General features: G+C 37.7%; 1 protein-coding gene across 2 annotated transcripts in view; it reads right to left on the reverse strand.

The window, feature by feature from the left end:
* The window catches only part of PDE1C (phosphodiesterase 1C), a 1233587-nt gene that overhangs the window by 958111 nt on the left and 258583 nt on the right, over positions 1–16893 (reverse strand). For both annotated transcript variants that reach the window (XM_075315087.1, XM_075315090.1), the window contains exon 2: positions 12575–12625. In XM_075315087.1, the coding sequence (XP_075171202.1) occupies positions 12575–12625 (51 nt within the window). The remainder of the gene's footprint in view (positions 1–12574; positions 12626–16893) is intronic.

Here is a 16893-nt window from a genome sequence, read left to right on the forward strand (position 1 = left end):
CCGTGTGGTGTCCGTATGCATATCGTGTGTCATACGTGTGTACGTGTGTGCGTTTTCCTGTGCGTGAAATACGTCAGTGTGTGTTCCGTGTGCAGTCCGTTTTTTGTGCGTGTTTCACATGTTTCACACATTGAGATAATGGTGATTACTTGGAATTAAATGACACATAGGTGTATGTGATTAGGACATAAATATAAGTTAACTATAAACTGTTTCCTGCTTGTATTATGCCTTGGAGCACCTATGTGTTGAGACAAAATAGTGGCAATGCCATTATCCACGGAGGCCTTAGTGTTTTTATGTTGGATTATATCTCGTCGTTTTGGCGTTAGACGGCACATGTTGCATTATGATAATGTAAGAAGAACCAGATTGTGGGTGCATCCACTAATGATGATGCGGCCTATGCATGGTCATTTCCATACTTTATTTTTTGAGTTACGGAATTTCCCAGATAAGTTTTTTTCATACTGCCGGTTGTCAGTTGAGAGTTTTGATTACTTACTAAATATTTTACGACCTCATTTGCAACATCAGGACACTTGGATGCGGCTTTCCATTTCCCCAGAGGAGAGATTTATGGTGACTCTGAGGTAATATATTTGTTATTTTTTTAATTTGTGTAAATGTGTTATTTTTCACAGTGAAATGTGTAATTGATCTTTATTGATGTAATCTCATTTTTGATTCAATGTTTGTGTTTTCTTATGATTGTTTTAATTTAAAAAAACATAGTGTTAATTGTAAATCATTGTTTGTCTTGTTTTCATAGATTCTTGGCGACTGGTCAATCTTTTAGTGCTTTACATTTTGATTTTTTGTTGGGGCGATCAACCATTGCCGTTATAGTACGTCACACATGCGACATGATATGGCAACATTTAAAAGAACAAATGATGCCTCAGCCAAACAGAGAAGATTGGTTGAAAATCTCTAAGGGCTTCAAGGACTCTGTTGACTTTCATAACTGCATAGGAGCTTTGGATGGCAAGCATTTCAGAGTAAAAAAGCCACCAAACTCTGGGTCACGTTATTTCAATTTTCATAAGTTTTTTTCCGTTGTTATTTTGGCATTGGTTGACACAGAATACCGATTTATTTATGCAGACATTGGGGCCTATGGTAGTGCCTCAGATGCCCGTATTTTCCGTTCATCAAGATTAGCCCAACGCCTGCAAGAAAATTCATTATTGATCCCCCCTCCAGTTGCCCTACCTGGTACATCTGGACCGTTGGCACCATATGTGATGGTAGCAGATGCAGGATTTGCATTATCCAAACATGTTATGCGACCATATCCAAGGAGATCCATTGATGACAGGAAACAGTACTTTAATAATCGGCTAACTAAAGCAAGACGTTATGTGGAGTGTGCATTTGGTATTTTAGCTAACAAATGGCGCATTTATCAGACAACGATTCAGTTGCAGCCAACCTTTGTCACATCTGTACTCAAGGCTACCATAGTGCTTCACAATTACTGTCGGATACATGAAGGAGGAACTTATGTGGATGATGAATTTCAGATAAACCATGTTGTTAATCCCACAGGTGAACCTATGTCTCATAATTCCGTGACATCTGGTTTACAAATTAGAAATTTATTTACTGATTACTTTAATTGTTTTGATGATACTAATAATAGTGATGATTGTTAAGATTGTGATGGTTTTGTGTTGATAAAAATATAAATTTTTTTTATTATAGGAACTTGGTTAAATTTTCTCAACATCTAAGAGCTTAAATCAAACTAGTATTAAAGGGCAAATGCGTTAATCATAAACTGACATTTCTGTTAGCAACATGGTTTTCTGAATGTTGTATGTATGTGTATGTACATTTCTGTGTTACTATCATGTTTTAGGAAACTTATTTTAAACTTACAACATTAATAATGTTAATCGTCTATTGAAAAAATGCAATATTATTAATAAATATCAATAATAAACATGTTTCTTTTCTTCAAAAACAGAATCTTTTATTAAGAATAAGCATATTAATGCATAAAGTAAGGATGTTATTTTTTAACATCCACATTAAAAATGTACATATTGTTCATCTTGTGTTAAATTTTTCTAAATGTAAATTTTGATGGTATTCTTCATAACATACAAAATATACTTTACATACAAGAGTAATTGTAAAGAAAATGTGTGCATTGCTTACAATGTTGAAAAATGTCGGCCAATAAAGTTGCTATCATGTTGGACATTGTCATAGACCAAAAAATTGTAAACTGTGTTTTCAGAATATTAGAAATAATCTAACCATCAAATTGGTTGGGTAAAAATGTGTTAATAAATTTCCAAATATAAAGGCCATAAAACATATATGTGATCCGTCACTAAGTATAATCACACATGTTTTTAAAATCTTTTCAACTTTGAGTTAGCACATTTTTGGAAATCCCTCTTTTTTAACATTTTGACACATTCATCAGATTTGTTGTTTGATTGTTAAGATTAACAAAAATGTGCATCACAAGTCAACAAGATCTTCTAGTGAAGTAACCTGAGTGTTGCTGAGTATGTTGTTTTGTGTGGCCTCAGAAATGGTATTTTCAGGAATGGAAACAGTTGTTTGCTGAACAACATTCCTATTACTAGCTACAGTAGTGTGTGGAACAGTCTGTTGCATGCTGGTTTGTCCCAACACATTGCCTGTGGTTGAGTACACCTGTGGATCTACATGGGTAATTGGGTATTGTGTGTGTGTATGTTGTTGACCTTGAGGATAGTTGACTGATGTTTGTAAGTGTGGTGTAGGTAACATAGTTGAGATTGGATAATGAGGCATCATGACTGATTGTGGGTATGTTGAACCTGGAAACAAATTAGGTAAACCACCAATATTTGTGGGTTGAGTAAAGTAACTAGTAGTTTGAGTTGGTTGTAAATTCATATAGTTCATGGGTTGCTGAGAGGTAGCACTTTGTACTGTGCTTAAGGCACCAGTATTGGTTGCAACATACCCTTGTCTAATTGGTGTTGGGAATAACGTACTTGAAGCAATTGAAGGTTGTCCAGATTGTTGTAATAGTGGATTATTGACTATTACAGTTGCCATTGTTGTTTGTGTTGAAATTGTATTTTGATTGTCTGTTGTGTTTGGGACTGTATGTTGTTGCATAATGGTACGCCAATTTTCTATGGCCTCATACACTCTCACTGGTTCCTGTTCTGCCTGACTAGCTGACAGTAGGGTCAGCATAGCAGCTCTTACACGTTCCTGCCTATCTGAAGGAATTTTGGTTAAGCTAGTTGATAAAGAGCGACAAAAACGCTCGGCATCTGTTTCTGGAATTAAAGTGTTCATTATGTGAATAATGCGTGTGTCAATTATTTCCGGTAAGGATCTCATTTCCTCAGGTCTGCGGATTCTTCTTGCACGTAGAGGTTGTGGTGCAAAACGTGGAAGTACATTTGTTTGTGTTGCTTGTGTAGCTGGTGTGGTTGTTTGTTGCGTTGAAGAGCCTTGGGTGTTGGTTTGTGCACTCTCTGTACCACCCTCATGTGATTCAGTTGCTGCATCTTGTTGAGTCTCAGGAATTTCAATGTCTTCTCTGCCAGGTTCTTGTTCTGATGCTGAGGTGGCTGTAGCAGAGGGACCTGCTGTTGGTTCATCATCTGATTCGTCAAGATTATCCTCCGTTCTATAAGAAATGAAAAAACATATTACAATCTTTACATTTATCTTTGTCCAATTATCTTCAGGGTTTTTTTTTTTTTCAGAAAAAAAAAAACTTACTGTGTAACTTCTAAGATGGGTGCTAGGAAGCTTATTTGTTCATAGTAGACATATCTGCGTTTGCGGCCTTGGCTGGATGAGGATGGCATAGGGTTGTACTCCCTTCGGTACTGATCACGGGCTGAACGCCAACGCCTTTTTACCAAGTCAACTGTGGAAAATTTACAAATATGTCACTTGCAACATTCTCCATAATTCTGCACACATTAATTTAAATAATGTTTGCGAATTTTAATATACAATTTAACACAATTATGTTGGTCAAATACTTAGGATGAAATATAATTTATTTAGATATTCATCATTCAAAAACATGTTTAGACATTCACACATAACCAAATAATATTTCTGAATAATTATATTTTAAGTAATTGTCATCTATATTTAAATTATAATTTGGTGTTTTTGCAATGACATTTGGCTATAAATTACTCGAAATATTATTTGATACATGTAGGTAATGATATTGACATGTCATTTTAAACAATTTTATTTTAAAAAAAAAAAAAAACCAACATTTTCAAGTGTGATACTAAATTTAGACTAATACAACAGGGAATTTTAAAAAACATGACAGTTTAATCAGTTAATTAAGTAAATTCATGAAGAATTCCAAGTCAGATTACAAATTTAAGTATACTTCGATTTTTGACACTGATGAAAGTTTGGTGATACTATGAAAAAAGTGTACAGGAACTCAATATATTGAGTAGTACATAGACCAATTCTTCTCATAGGATTTTACACTAAAAGACAACATAACTATGCCAAAACAATCACAGTTTGAAAGTATGAACTAATCCAAATATAGATATTAAATAAATAACTATAAAAAAATACAACAACTTACCATATTTAGCACGCTTTGCAGGAGAACATCTAGACCATGCATTATTGGGGTACACTTCCTCAGCTACTTGATTCCAATGGCGATCAACTGTCAGTCGGTCATGGTAACCATCTACACGTGTATCCCATAATGGTGGGTGAGTCTCGACAGCTGTTATAAGTTTCTCCGTGTCCACCCGTGGTGCCATTATTATATTTCGAAGACGAAAGTTTGCTCAAAATAGATCTTGCAATACACAGAACTACAACTTCTTGCTTGCTCACTCCTTCTGCAAATGCACAGTTAGTTTTGTGCAAAAAAATATGTTAGCTACGCCACCTGAAAGTATTTCAGAGTGTAACAAACTTTCTAATTAAAACACGGACACGGACCACACGGATAGCATACGGAGGCCATCCGTATCACGTACGTGTAAACACGGACCCATAGGATTTAATGGATCCGTGAGGACGTGATGCCGGTGGAAAACGGACATGTCAGCGCTTTTTCGACACGCACAAACGTACGCACGGAACGGACACACGCTCCGTGCGCAAACACTGACGTGAGGCTTTTTAGATTAAAAATAGTATGTCAACATCAGCACGTGTCTCCGGTACGTGCAAAAAATGCCAAAAACGTACCGGAGGCACGGATGTGTGGCACAGGCCTAAGACAGCTAAACTTTATATGGTGTTAATCAGAATCACAATAAAAGATGGCTGCCTTGTAATGACTGCTATTTAACAAAAATGTAAATGTAACTGGCTAATTCTGAACACAATCACCACATCCCCAATACTAAGAGGGTGTTTACGCAACCTCATTATTTTAGTTGTTTTTTTTTTTTTTTATTTCCCACTTAAAAGTTTGAAGTTTATTTCTGAATGGATTTATTTAAATTGTCTCTCCATTAAAGGAGACAAACTCTAGCACAGAACCACCTATTGGAAGTAGCGATCCTAAAAGTCACAAGTGGATTTTTAACAATCCTTTGCAATATGACTCAGGATATATAAGCCAGATCAGAATCCCAATTTGCAGACACGGTGTTTCGGGGTGCTTGCCCCTCGTCAGTGCAAAGTATGGGGCTGTCTGATCTGGCTCATGAGAAAGCTATGTGGGGACCACGGGGGAACACTATTCTCCTTAAGGAGACTTTGCAAGCCAGTCTGGCTGCCAAGCAAGGGGACTTATAGCTGCCACGCCCCTCTAAGAAATATTCAAATTGTCTCTCCATTAAAGGAGACAAACTCTAGCACAGCGCCACCTATTGGAAGTAGCGATCCTAAAAGTCACAAGTGGATTTTTAACAATCCTTTGCAATATGACTCAGGATATATAAGCCAGATCAGAATCCCAATTTGCAGACATGGTGTTTCGGGGTGCTTGCCCCTCGTCAGTGCAAATTATGGGGGTGTCTGATCTGGCTCATGAGAAAGCTATGTGGGGACCACGGGGGAACACTATTCTCCTTAGTGTACGCTCACACGAGCGACAAATACGGACGAGAGCAATGCGAGAATTTCTCGCATTAAACTCTGACCAATGTTATTCTATGAGTGCGAGCTGTTGGTCAGCTTTTCTCGCATCCAGAATCTGGATGCGAGAAAAGCGGCAGCATGCTGCGTATTCATGCGTGAAACGGCCGAGAATCGCCAATGAAAGCCAATGGGTGCGATTAAAAAACGTAACACACACGGACCGTCCGTGTGTTTCACGTATGCTGTGCAATTTTGATTCGAGTTTAAAAGAAAAAAAAGGAAATTACATCATATAAATTCAGTGTGCATGTGTTAAAAAAAAACAAACAGGAAGTTCAACCTCCACGGACAATTTCCAGACAACATGTCCAGGCACATCAATGTAGAGCTGCTGCTGGTGATGGTGCAGGAAAGGCCTGAAATTTGGGATACAAGACACCCAGGCTACTGTGACCGTGATAGGCGTGATGCCAGCTGCATAAACATATGTCAACAATTATTTCCCATTTATAATGAGTCATCTTCTGAAGTTCGTCAAAAGATAAGTAAGTGCAAATGTCAAAATCAATTTGGAGATGTTTTATATCACACATGTCAAAAATGTATGTTAAGATAAATTTTTATGTATGTCGTTTCTCCATAATATAGTGTCTGATGTAACTCGGCGCTGGCGTAGTTGCCGGGATCAATACCGACGGGAAAGGCAACAGCAATGTCATAGTGGATCTGAGGCACAGCGGAAAAAAAAATATATATATTTTGATCGTTTAAATTTTTTGGCACCAATAATGGATTTAAGGCCGTAAGTAAACATATATATTACTTTAAACTAAAAATAAAAAGGCTTGGAATTAAGATTCTTTATTTGTAATATTTCAGAACAGACAGTAATTTAAGAAGTCGGTCAACATCAGAATCTGAGGCACAAGTTGAACAAGCAGCGGAGCAGAAAGAAGAGGACACCTCTTTGGCAAATCCACTAAACAATGATAATGAATCGCAAGATTTCAATAACACACCAGCATTGTTACATAATCCTGATGAGGAAGTTCAACAACAGAGCAGCAGCCCTACAGTGGCTTTAGACCACTCCCCTGTTGCCCTGGCATTGTCACTCCGACCACGACGACGTCGAGAACTCCCCATCAGCAATACACGGCGCGAGGTAGATAATGGAGTTTTACAATATCTATCTCGCACTGTTAATGGTGATGGGGAGGAGGCATTCACAAGAAGTATGACAAACTATCTTAGGCAAATTCCAAGAGAAGTGGGTCTCCGTGCTAGAGCAGCCATGCAAATCGTCATAGATGCATGTACCTCACCAAACAACCCACAAATAGTGTTTAATTCACTAGAACAATGGCAACAGTCAAATAATAATCAGCTGAGAATGCCACAACCTGATAATGCAGGTAGGCAGCAAGCACAACCTGAAAATCAAACCAATACACAAACAGTAATGCATCCACCACAATTTAAAACACAAACATTACAATCAATAGGGCAACAACCAACACCAAACCAATCCCAACATCAACAATATGTACCACACAACACTTTTGTTGCTCAACATGTTTCTAGTGAACCAATTACCTATGGCACTCATGTAATTGAGCCACCTGGATCAGGTGCCCAACACGGTAATCAATCCTGGAATTTTGTAAGGCCTCATCAAGGTTCTAATTTGCCTCAACATATGCCCTATCATGCACAACAACATGGTCAAGCATCAGGATCAGCCCATAGTCAACAAAGAAATCAATACATCACACCAAATTCAAACATATCAACACACCAGCCACTGAATGTTAACATTCCACATTCACCACACACATATCAGAATTTATGAGCATATTAGTTTGTATGTTACATGTTTCTTGTTAAATTTTATTCCATATAAAGCAAATATGAAAGCACTATGTTTTTTGCACAAATAAAAAACAATGTTTTTTTTCTAAAAATAATATGAAGCTAATCTAAAGAAATCAAAAATGTTTGGTCATTTTCACACATAGTTGTGGCAAGTTAAGTTCTGAAAGCATATTTATGCCAAATAAATGAAAAGTTTGTTTTCATCAACAATGAATATGTATTTTTTTGACATGAACAGCTTATTTCAAATTTATTTAACATTAAATTTAGGGCTAGGTCATGTTTACATGCTCAATCAAAACATGTTGGGGCAAATCTATTTCACCCTCTGGTGAAACAAAGTAATTTGTGAAAATTTCTCTCACACGCATGGCGGAAGGGGCACGTATGTTTCTTGCCATGACTTGGCTGCCATGTGTTTCATTTGTTTCCATTGAAGATGTAATGTTATCTTCAATGTTATCATATTTTCTGACAAAATTATGCAACACAACACATGCTTTTATAAAGGTGTTGACATTGTTTTCACTCAATTGCAATGGTGTGATCAAGACTCTCCATTTGGCTGTCAGGATGCCAAACGCGCATTCAACAACACGTCGTGCTCGGGTTAATCGATAGTTAAAAATACGGCGTCTGTTATCCAGAACACGACGTGGATAAGGCCTAAGGACTTCTCTACGGAGTTGGAAGGCCTCATCACCTACTATTACAAAAGGTGCCTGTGTGTCAGATGTGCCAGGCAATAGACGCGGGGGTGGTACAGACAAATCATTGGACCTTAGTCTCTGACCCATGACTGAATTATTAAAGATTCTGGAATCTCCTGTTCGACCATGCGCACCGATATCTACAGCCACAAAATTGTAATTAGTATCAGCTATGGCCAGTAGAACAACAGAAAAATATTGTTTGTAATTAAAATATTGTGTTCCTGAGTTTGGTGGCTTTTTAACACGTATATGTTTTCCATCAATGGCACCAATGCAATTAGGAAATTGTGTTTTTTCATAAAAGCCATTTGCTATCCGGTACCAATCTTCAACACTTGGCTCTGCCATCACTAGAGGTTTTAATTTCTCCCAAATGGCATGACATGTTTTCCTTACAATGATTGAAATAGTAGATTTGCCAAGTAAAAATTCAAGATGTAAGGCAGAATAGGATAATCCAGTTGCAAGGAATCTATATCATAAAGGGAAAAAGTGGAAAATTTTAATAAATTTAAGTGTTGTCAATAATTTGAAAATAAAACATTATTTTAAAATAAAAAAAAAATACCTTATAGTGATTAGCAAACGTTGCTCAGGAGATATGGCACAACGCATATTTGTGTCCTGCCTTATAGTGATTAGCAAACGTTGCTCAGGAGATATGGCACAACGCATATTTGTGTCCTGCCTTATAGTGATTAGCAAACGTTGCTCAGGAGATATGGCACAACGCATATTTGTGTCCTGGTATGTGATCATTGGCCTAATCTCATCTAACAAACGATCAAAGGTAGTTATGGTCATGCGGGTGTAAGCGTGGAATTTGTCTTCATTTCTCCTTAACTCAATATAAAGACGATTGAAATGTCCTCTGCTGTATCGTTTGCATAGTAGAGGATGGACCCAAAAGCGACGACGCCTCAGCGGAACATGTTCTTCTGGGTATTGCGTGCCAAACTCTCTGGACAATAACCAATGGTATAAAATTCTTTCAGTTGTGTTGAAAGTAAGATGCAAAGACATTTCTCCAAAGGACAGGACACAATGGGTACACAGGACTGAAAACACAGTTGGACAGTGTAATGTGTAGGAGTCCAACTGTCTCATTGTTCTGCCGTTCATTTATTTGTTAGCCCAAACAACTTACTCATGAGCCCAATTAAAAAACATTGACAACATATGTTAAATGTCAATTTAAAGGTTAAAAAATGCATTCCACACGTATTACACACGGACTGCACACGGACTGTAATACGGATGAAGGTTTGACACATGCATTACACACGCAATACACACGGAAGACCACACGGATCACTATGGCACGACTATCGCACACGATAATGGGAACGTTTTTTCATACGTTCGTGTGAGTCCAGCCTTAAGGAGACTTTGCAAACCAGTCTGGCTGCCAAGTAAGGGGACTTATAGCTGCCACGCCCCTCTAAGAAGTATTCAAATTGCTTCTCCATTAAAGGAGACAAACTCTAGCACAGAACCACCTATTGGAAGTAGCGATCCTAAAAGTCACAAGTGGATTTTTAACAATCCTTTGCAATATGACTCAGGATATATAAGCCAGATCAGAATCCCAATTTGCAGACACGGTGTTTCGGCGTGCTTGCCCCTCGTCAGTGCAAAGTATGGGGGTGTCTGATCTGGCTCATGAGAAAGCTATGTGGGGACCACGGGGGAACACTATTCTCCTTAAGGAGACTTTGCAAGCCAGTCTGGCTGCCAAGTAAGGGGACTTAAGTCACCCCCATACTTTGCACTGACGAGGGGCAAGCACCCCGAAACACCGTGTCTGCAAATTGGGATTCTGATCTGGCTTATATATCCTGAGTCATATTGCAAAGGATTGTTAAAAATCCACTTGTGACTTTTAGGATCGCTACTTCCAATAGGTGGCGCTGTGCTAGAGTTTGTCTCCTTTAATGGAGAGACAATTTGAATGGATTTGTACAGATTGTAGTTGACAGTAAAGGTGGAAAAAGTTCTGAAATTATTCTTTTTGCTATAATTTTCTTACTTAACAAAAAACTGTCATTTTTACATGGGAGTGTAGACTTTATATTCACTGTATATGGCAACATGATATTACCCCTTCATGACCAAGGACATTCTGGTACATCCTTGGCTGTTCTGTCCCATTACCTTGGGCTCCCACAGCGACCCCCCCCCCTGGTGATCTCTGCACAGGTCTGCTGATCTGGTCGCAGATAAGTAAGGATAACAGGCGCATGTGGATTGGTGATCCACCCATGCTTTTTAACCCCTTAGATCGCACTGCAAAACTCTGACAGAGCGATCTAATGCGCTCCGGCGGGGATTGTGCTGCCATCGGCGGCCTTGTGACGCAATCACGGGATGCCAATGTGTTGACATGGCAGTGTGGGGCCAGATGATGACCCCTGTCACTGTGATAACTCCCTTCCTGTGACTTCTGGCAATGAACAGCCACTCACAGGAACACAGCATTTCTACTGATTAGAGCAATGATCATCTCCCCTTGGGAGACTAAAAAAATCACTAAAACAAAGTTAAAAAAAAGTTATAAAAAATATATAAAAAAAATAAAAGTTCAAATCCATTGAAAATAAAGCAATAATAATAATAAAAAAACACATATTTGGTATCGTCAAAAATCTAAATATAAAATCATGTAATCTGATCAGTACACGTCGCAACGAGAAAAAATTACAAATGCCAAAATTATGATTCCTTTGGTCGCTGCACAAATGCATTAAAATGCAATAACAGGCGATCAAAACATCGCATCTATGCAAAAATGGTATGAATAAAAATGCCAGTTCAAGGAGCAAAAAATAAGCCATCACTCAGACCCAAATACTGAAAAGTGAGAATGTTACGGGTCTTGGAAAATGGTGACCAAAGTGCTAAGCTTTTTTTTTTTTTTTTTTTTTTTTAACAAACCTGAATTTGTTTCACCAGTTAGTTAAAAGTAAAACGATACATGTTTGGTATCTATGAACTCGTACTGACGTGGGGAATCATAATGCAAGGTCAGGTTTTCAAAATAGTGAACACGATAAATAAAAAAAAACCAATTGTGCAATTGCACTATTTTTTGCAATTTCACCGCACTTGGAATTTTTTTTCCTATTTTTCAGTATAATATGGAGCAGAATGAATGGTGTTGTTCAAAAGTACAACTCGTCCCGCAAAAAAAAACCTCTCACATGGCTATATTGATGGAAAAATTAAAAAGTTATGGCTCTTGGAGGAAGGGGAGGAAAAAACGGAAAACTTAAAATTGCCCGAGGGTGAAAGGGGTTAATACACTGAGGGTATGTGCGCACGTTGCTTTTTACCTGCTTTTTACCTGCTTTTTACCTGCTTTTTTGCTGCTTTTTCTTCTGCGCTGTTTAATGCCAAAATGGATGTGTTCTTCTATTCAAGCAAAGTCTATGGGAATTTGGGTTTCTTGTTCACACTATGTTGTTCAAAATGCTGCCTTTTTGTGGCAGAACTTTGGTCAAAAACTCAGCTTTGCAGTGCAAAACCCAAATGGCAAAAACAATTGACATGTTGCTTCTTTGAAAAGCTGAGTTTTTGACCAAAGTTCAGCCACAAAAAGGCAGCATTTTGAACAACATAGTGTGAACAAGAAACCCAAATTCCCATAGACTTTGCTTGAATAGAAGAACACATCCATTTTGGCATTAAACAGCGCAGAAGAAAAAGCAGCAAAAAAGCAGGTAAAAAGCAGGTAAAAAGCAACGTGCGCACATACCCTTAATAGGTTTATCAGCATTGGTTTATGGTTGCCTTTTGGCTTCTAAAACTCAAAGGCATACTCTATTTATTTCAAATCCCTGGTACAAACCCCATAATGTTTTAGATGAAATGAAACATTACAATTTGAGAATCTCAGCATTCTGTTGTAGCGGTTGGAGTTCACTTACTGGTAAATCTCGCCAGAGGTCTTGCATTTTTGTCACCAGCTTCATTTGCAACTAAAACAAGAAGGAGAAATATATAAGTATTCCAATTGTGCGGTAGACACAGAGAGAAGTGACACAATTTGTAACAAGTATAGAAAAAAAATCAACAAAAATAAATCCATTCTAAAAGAAACCTTGTATTGTATATTAAAAAAACAGTATAAAAGTGCACGGGTACGGAAGATAGCTAAACAGTTAAACATCATTTTTCCTCAAATTGCTAAAAGAGATGATGATGATAATAATAATAATAATAATAATAATAAGAATAATAAGAATAATAATAATTCTTTATTTCTATAGCACCAACATATTCCACAGGAGGCACATGCCGTGCCAGTTTTGTTTTAAATTATTTATTTATTAAGATAAAAAAAGGCTAAAAACACCCTTTAAGGCCACATGAAAGGCACTACAGTGTGCAATGTGAAGGGATCACAGCCATGGTATTTTTCATGTTGTTTTTTCCTCCAATATGGGCATATGTGGGCTTATTGCTATAAGAAGAGTTGTAGTTTTGAATTTACCATGTAACGTACTAATGGCCAGTTGAGGTAAAATGGTGAAAAAAATGCAAGTCCAGCATTGTTTTTGATTCTTGTTTTCAGTAAAATTCATTTTGTAGTACAAAAAAACAAAAAACCTGACAATATGTTTTTTCAGATCAGTGCATTTAAGGTAATATCCCAGTATAGTTTTTTGTTCTGTTATTGCTGGAGAAAAATATGAACTTTGTAAAAGAATTTGGGTTTGTATCACCAAGACCCATAACTGTCTTACTTTTCTGTCAATGAAGCTATGTGAATATTATTTTTTGTGTGCTGAACTATAGTCTTCATGGCACTATATTTGACACATGGTACTGTGATTTGCAGGACATTTTGGTCTCTGTGTGCTGCATTTTTTTACAAGTGAGTTTTGGCACTGGCAATTCTGGCATTTACTTTTTTTGGTGAACAGAGTTTGCCATACAGGTTTAGATTTTGAAAGAACAGAGTTTTGCAGACACCGTGATATCATATATGCTTGTTTTTTGCCATTTTTGAAGATTTCTTTTAGGAGTACAAAAAATGGGGCGATTGAAAAATGGATTTAAAAACAAAACACTTTACAATGTCTCAATAGAAGTATATAGTAAACATCACAGTTTCCTATGAAGCCCAGTCTGAACTTCATAGGAGTACCAAGATGATGGTTCTCGGAATCTTTTGCAAGCTGCCTGGCTTCCATGGTGACCCTTTAGCCTATCATGTTGCTGTAATCTGACTTATTAACTATAAATCTTTCCTTGGAGAACTGGAACTCAGTGGACGTAACTGTACAGGCTAATGGGAAACAGAAGCAGAGCTCAACCAATCAGAATATGTGTTGTATCTTGTAACCTACACTGGACAAATGAGTGCTGCAATCTGATTGGCTCCAGAGCTCCATGTTATCTTTGGTCCTGTTTTATATATAAGTCCCCGTGTCTGAGGCTGTGAATTAATTGACAAGTGACATATTCTCATTACATAACATTTCATCAAAAAGTCAGCCAGCCAAAGAGCATCGTAATTTACATCTACAGCTATGCTGCGGTATTAACTGTCTTTGCCGCAGAAAAGGTTACAAGAAAAACATATTTTTTATAGTTTAGACAAGGTTAGAAAATGATATTTATTCAGATGTGAACTGACATAAATGTGAATCTTCTCAGATTGTATTAGCAATTAATGCATTTACATTACCATATTTCAGAAATATAACAGATGTATAAGAAATACAACTGAGTATTATCACAGCGTACAATGAAAAGTGACAAAATGCTTCAATATTGTTTACAACATTGGTGTAAAGTAAGTCAGCCAAGAGGTGGAGGAATGAAAAGCATCTAACATGTCTGACAGGAGGCGCCAAATCTAGCATTGTTACCTCGTCTACATTTAGAGAAGTTGTAAACCAGAAACAAGTTATCATAAGTCAGGTGAGAACTTGTTGCTCAGTGGGGGCCTTACTGCTGGGACCCGCACTGATCGGCAGGGAGTGGTTATCCCCATTAGAATGGAGTGTTACTGTGCATGCCGATCGCTGCTTCATACATTCCTTATGGGGCTACTGCCCCAAACTTGGGATAGCTGGTTACCCAGGGGTTGGACCCCCCCAGTGATCAGCATGTCATCCCCATCTCCCTATCCTATAATCTCATGTAAATCTCATGTAGATCTTGGCTGATTTCTTTTGACTTTCCCATGATGCTACACAAAGAACCAGTGTGTTTCAGGCTTGCATTAAAATACATCCACAGGTGTGTTTTCAATCTAATTAACTCAGATGTTGCCAATAAACCTATCAGGAACTTCCAAAGACCTGAGATCATCATATGGGCTGTCCCATATTGTTTAAAGGCATAGTACTCTTAGTGCATGTAAACTTTTGACTTTGCAGAAAGTAATAAAAATGTCTTAAACATTCTCTCTCTCATTATTCTGGCATTTGGCAAATATAAATAATTTTGGTTCATAAGTGACCTAAAATAGGAAAGGTTTATTCTGATTTCATGTCAGATAGTGAGAAAAACATGCAGATGTGTCTTTTTAGATACTGTATGTAAGCTTATGGTTTCAACTGTAGGAGTTTAGGTGTTATATTCTTACCAGATAAACTCTGGGAGACTTTTTAGGAGCTCGTTGTGCTTTTAACTCAGATTTCAAAGGAAAAACAACCGTAGATGATGAGGCATCAACTAAAACTTTTGATATGTCACTATGACATGTCAGAAATTTTGAAATGATAGTTACATATTTACGAATATATATATATTTTTTTTTAAAGCCAATGTACTGCCTAATAATTGTACATAAAACACTTACATTTAGGGAGAAAAAAACAAGCTTCATTCCTTTTTGGTGTCTGTTTCCAGAACTGACTTAGCAAACTACAGAACTGTTGGCAAGTGAGCAGTTATTATTCAGATCATTGCATTTATAATGAAAAGTACGGAATTTGAGACGCTACCAGAAACAGAAAACAGAACGCTAACCTCTCAAAATGAAGCCTAAGGTTTTTCCTCATTGGCCAACACTTTCTGTTCAGTATAATAAGAGGAAGAACCAGGCAAGAATTTCACCTTATTATAATGTGGTCACAAGCAGATTTAGGAAAATGTATTTTAGGCTGTGTGCCGACAAGGAGATTTTGATAAGTACTTGACCCTGTGTATTTTCACTGCATCAACAACACAGCGTCGTATAGTTCCAGCAAAGTGGGAGCAATTTATAGACTGATAAATGAGTACTAAAATGCTCAAGTGCTCATTACTTGAATCGAGCAGGTCAGACGCTCGCATGGGCTCGACTCGAGGAACGAGTATATTGGAAGTCAATGGGAAAGACTCTTCCAGGAGGACTCCGTGGGGCAGGAAAATCGGTGAAATGGATGGAAATAGCACTTTTACAGAGAGACAATAAAATATACAAAACCGAAGATAAAATGGCTTTTACAGGAAAACATTTTATAAAGCATTTTTTTCTGTATAATGACATGTATATAAGGCAGTATCACGCACACCGATGCTTGATCGAATATCAAGCAGTGGTGACCATGCTCGCCCAACAATAGTTGGAAGTTAAATAATACAATGGTTTTATGGTTCCAAATAGGATATCAGAGAATCGATACTTAATAGAGGAGGTCTCTTGATCAGAATCAATATCAATTTCCCAGAGCAGAGAGGCCATCAAAAGCATTTCTCTTTAGGATCAGAAGTGACTGCAAAACCTAGAGAATTAGCAAAATTGCATTTACTTAGTTTAGAAAAAGGATAGCTGAGGGGTGACCTAAAATAGTGTATTAATAAACAGATTTTTCTCATGAATTTATTTATAGACAGTGATGCATTTATAACAAGGGAGCATAAAAAGTTCTATATAATATACTGTAGATTGGAATTGTAATCTTTCTCTGTGCTATAATTGTGGAGACACGGGGGTCAGTGGGTGCTCTCGTCCGCTGGCCCGGCTGCCTTTAGAAAGACAGCATGGCCCAGGGCTCATCCCAACTGAGCACCCGACCTCCTTAACCATGGACGGAACACTACTCAGACAACACAGGGTGAGGGAATCACAATATTAGTTCACCAGGGATTAGAATGTCCGTGCCTCAGAGCTTCCAGGGCTACTTACTCCAATCCAGCAGCACCCTGCTTTCAGCAGGCACCCACCGAGAATGGAATAACGTCAGATTTAGGAAGCTGGCGGAGGTCTGTAATGTCTGTAGCCAGGTGACCAAATTGTCCCAACCTG

The sequence above is a fragment of the Anomaloglossus baeobatrachus genome, chromosome 6, assembly GCF_048569485.1.
Source record: "Anomaloglossus baeobatrachus isolate aAnoBae1 chromosome 6, aAnoBae1.hap1, whole genome shotgun sequence".
NCBI classification, from domain to species: Eukaryota; Metazoa; Chordata; class Amphibia; order Anura; family Aromobatidae; genus Anomaloglossus; species Anomaloglossus baeobatrachus.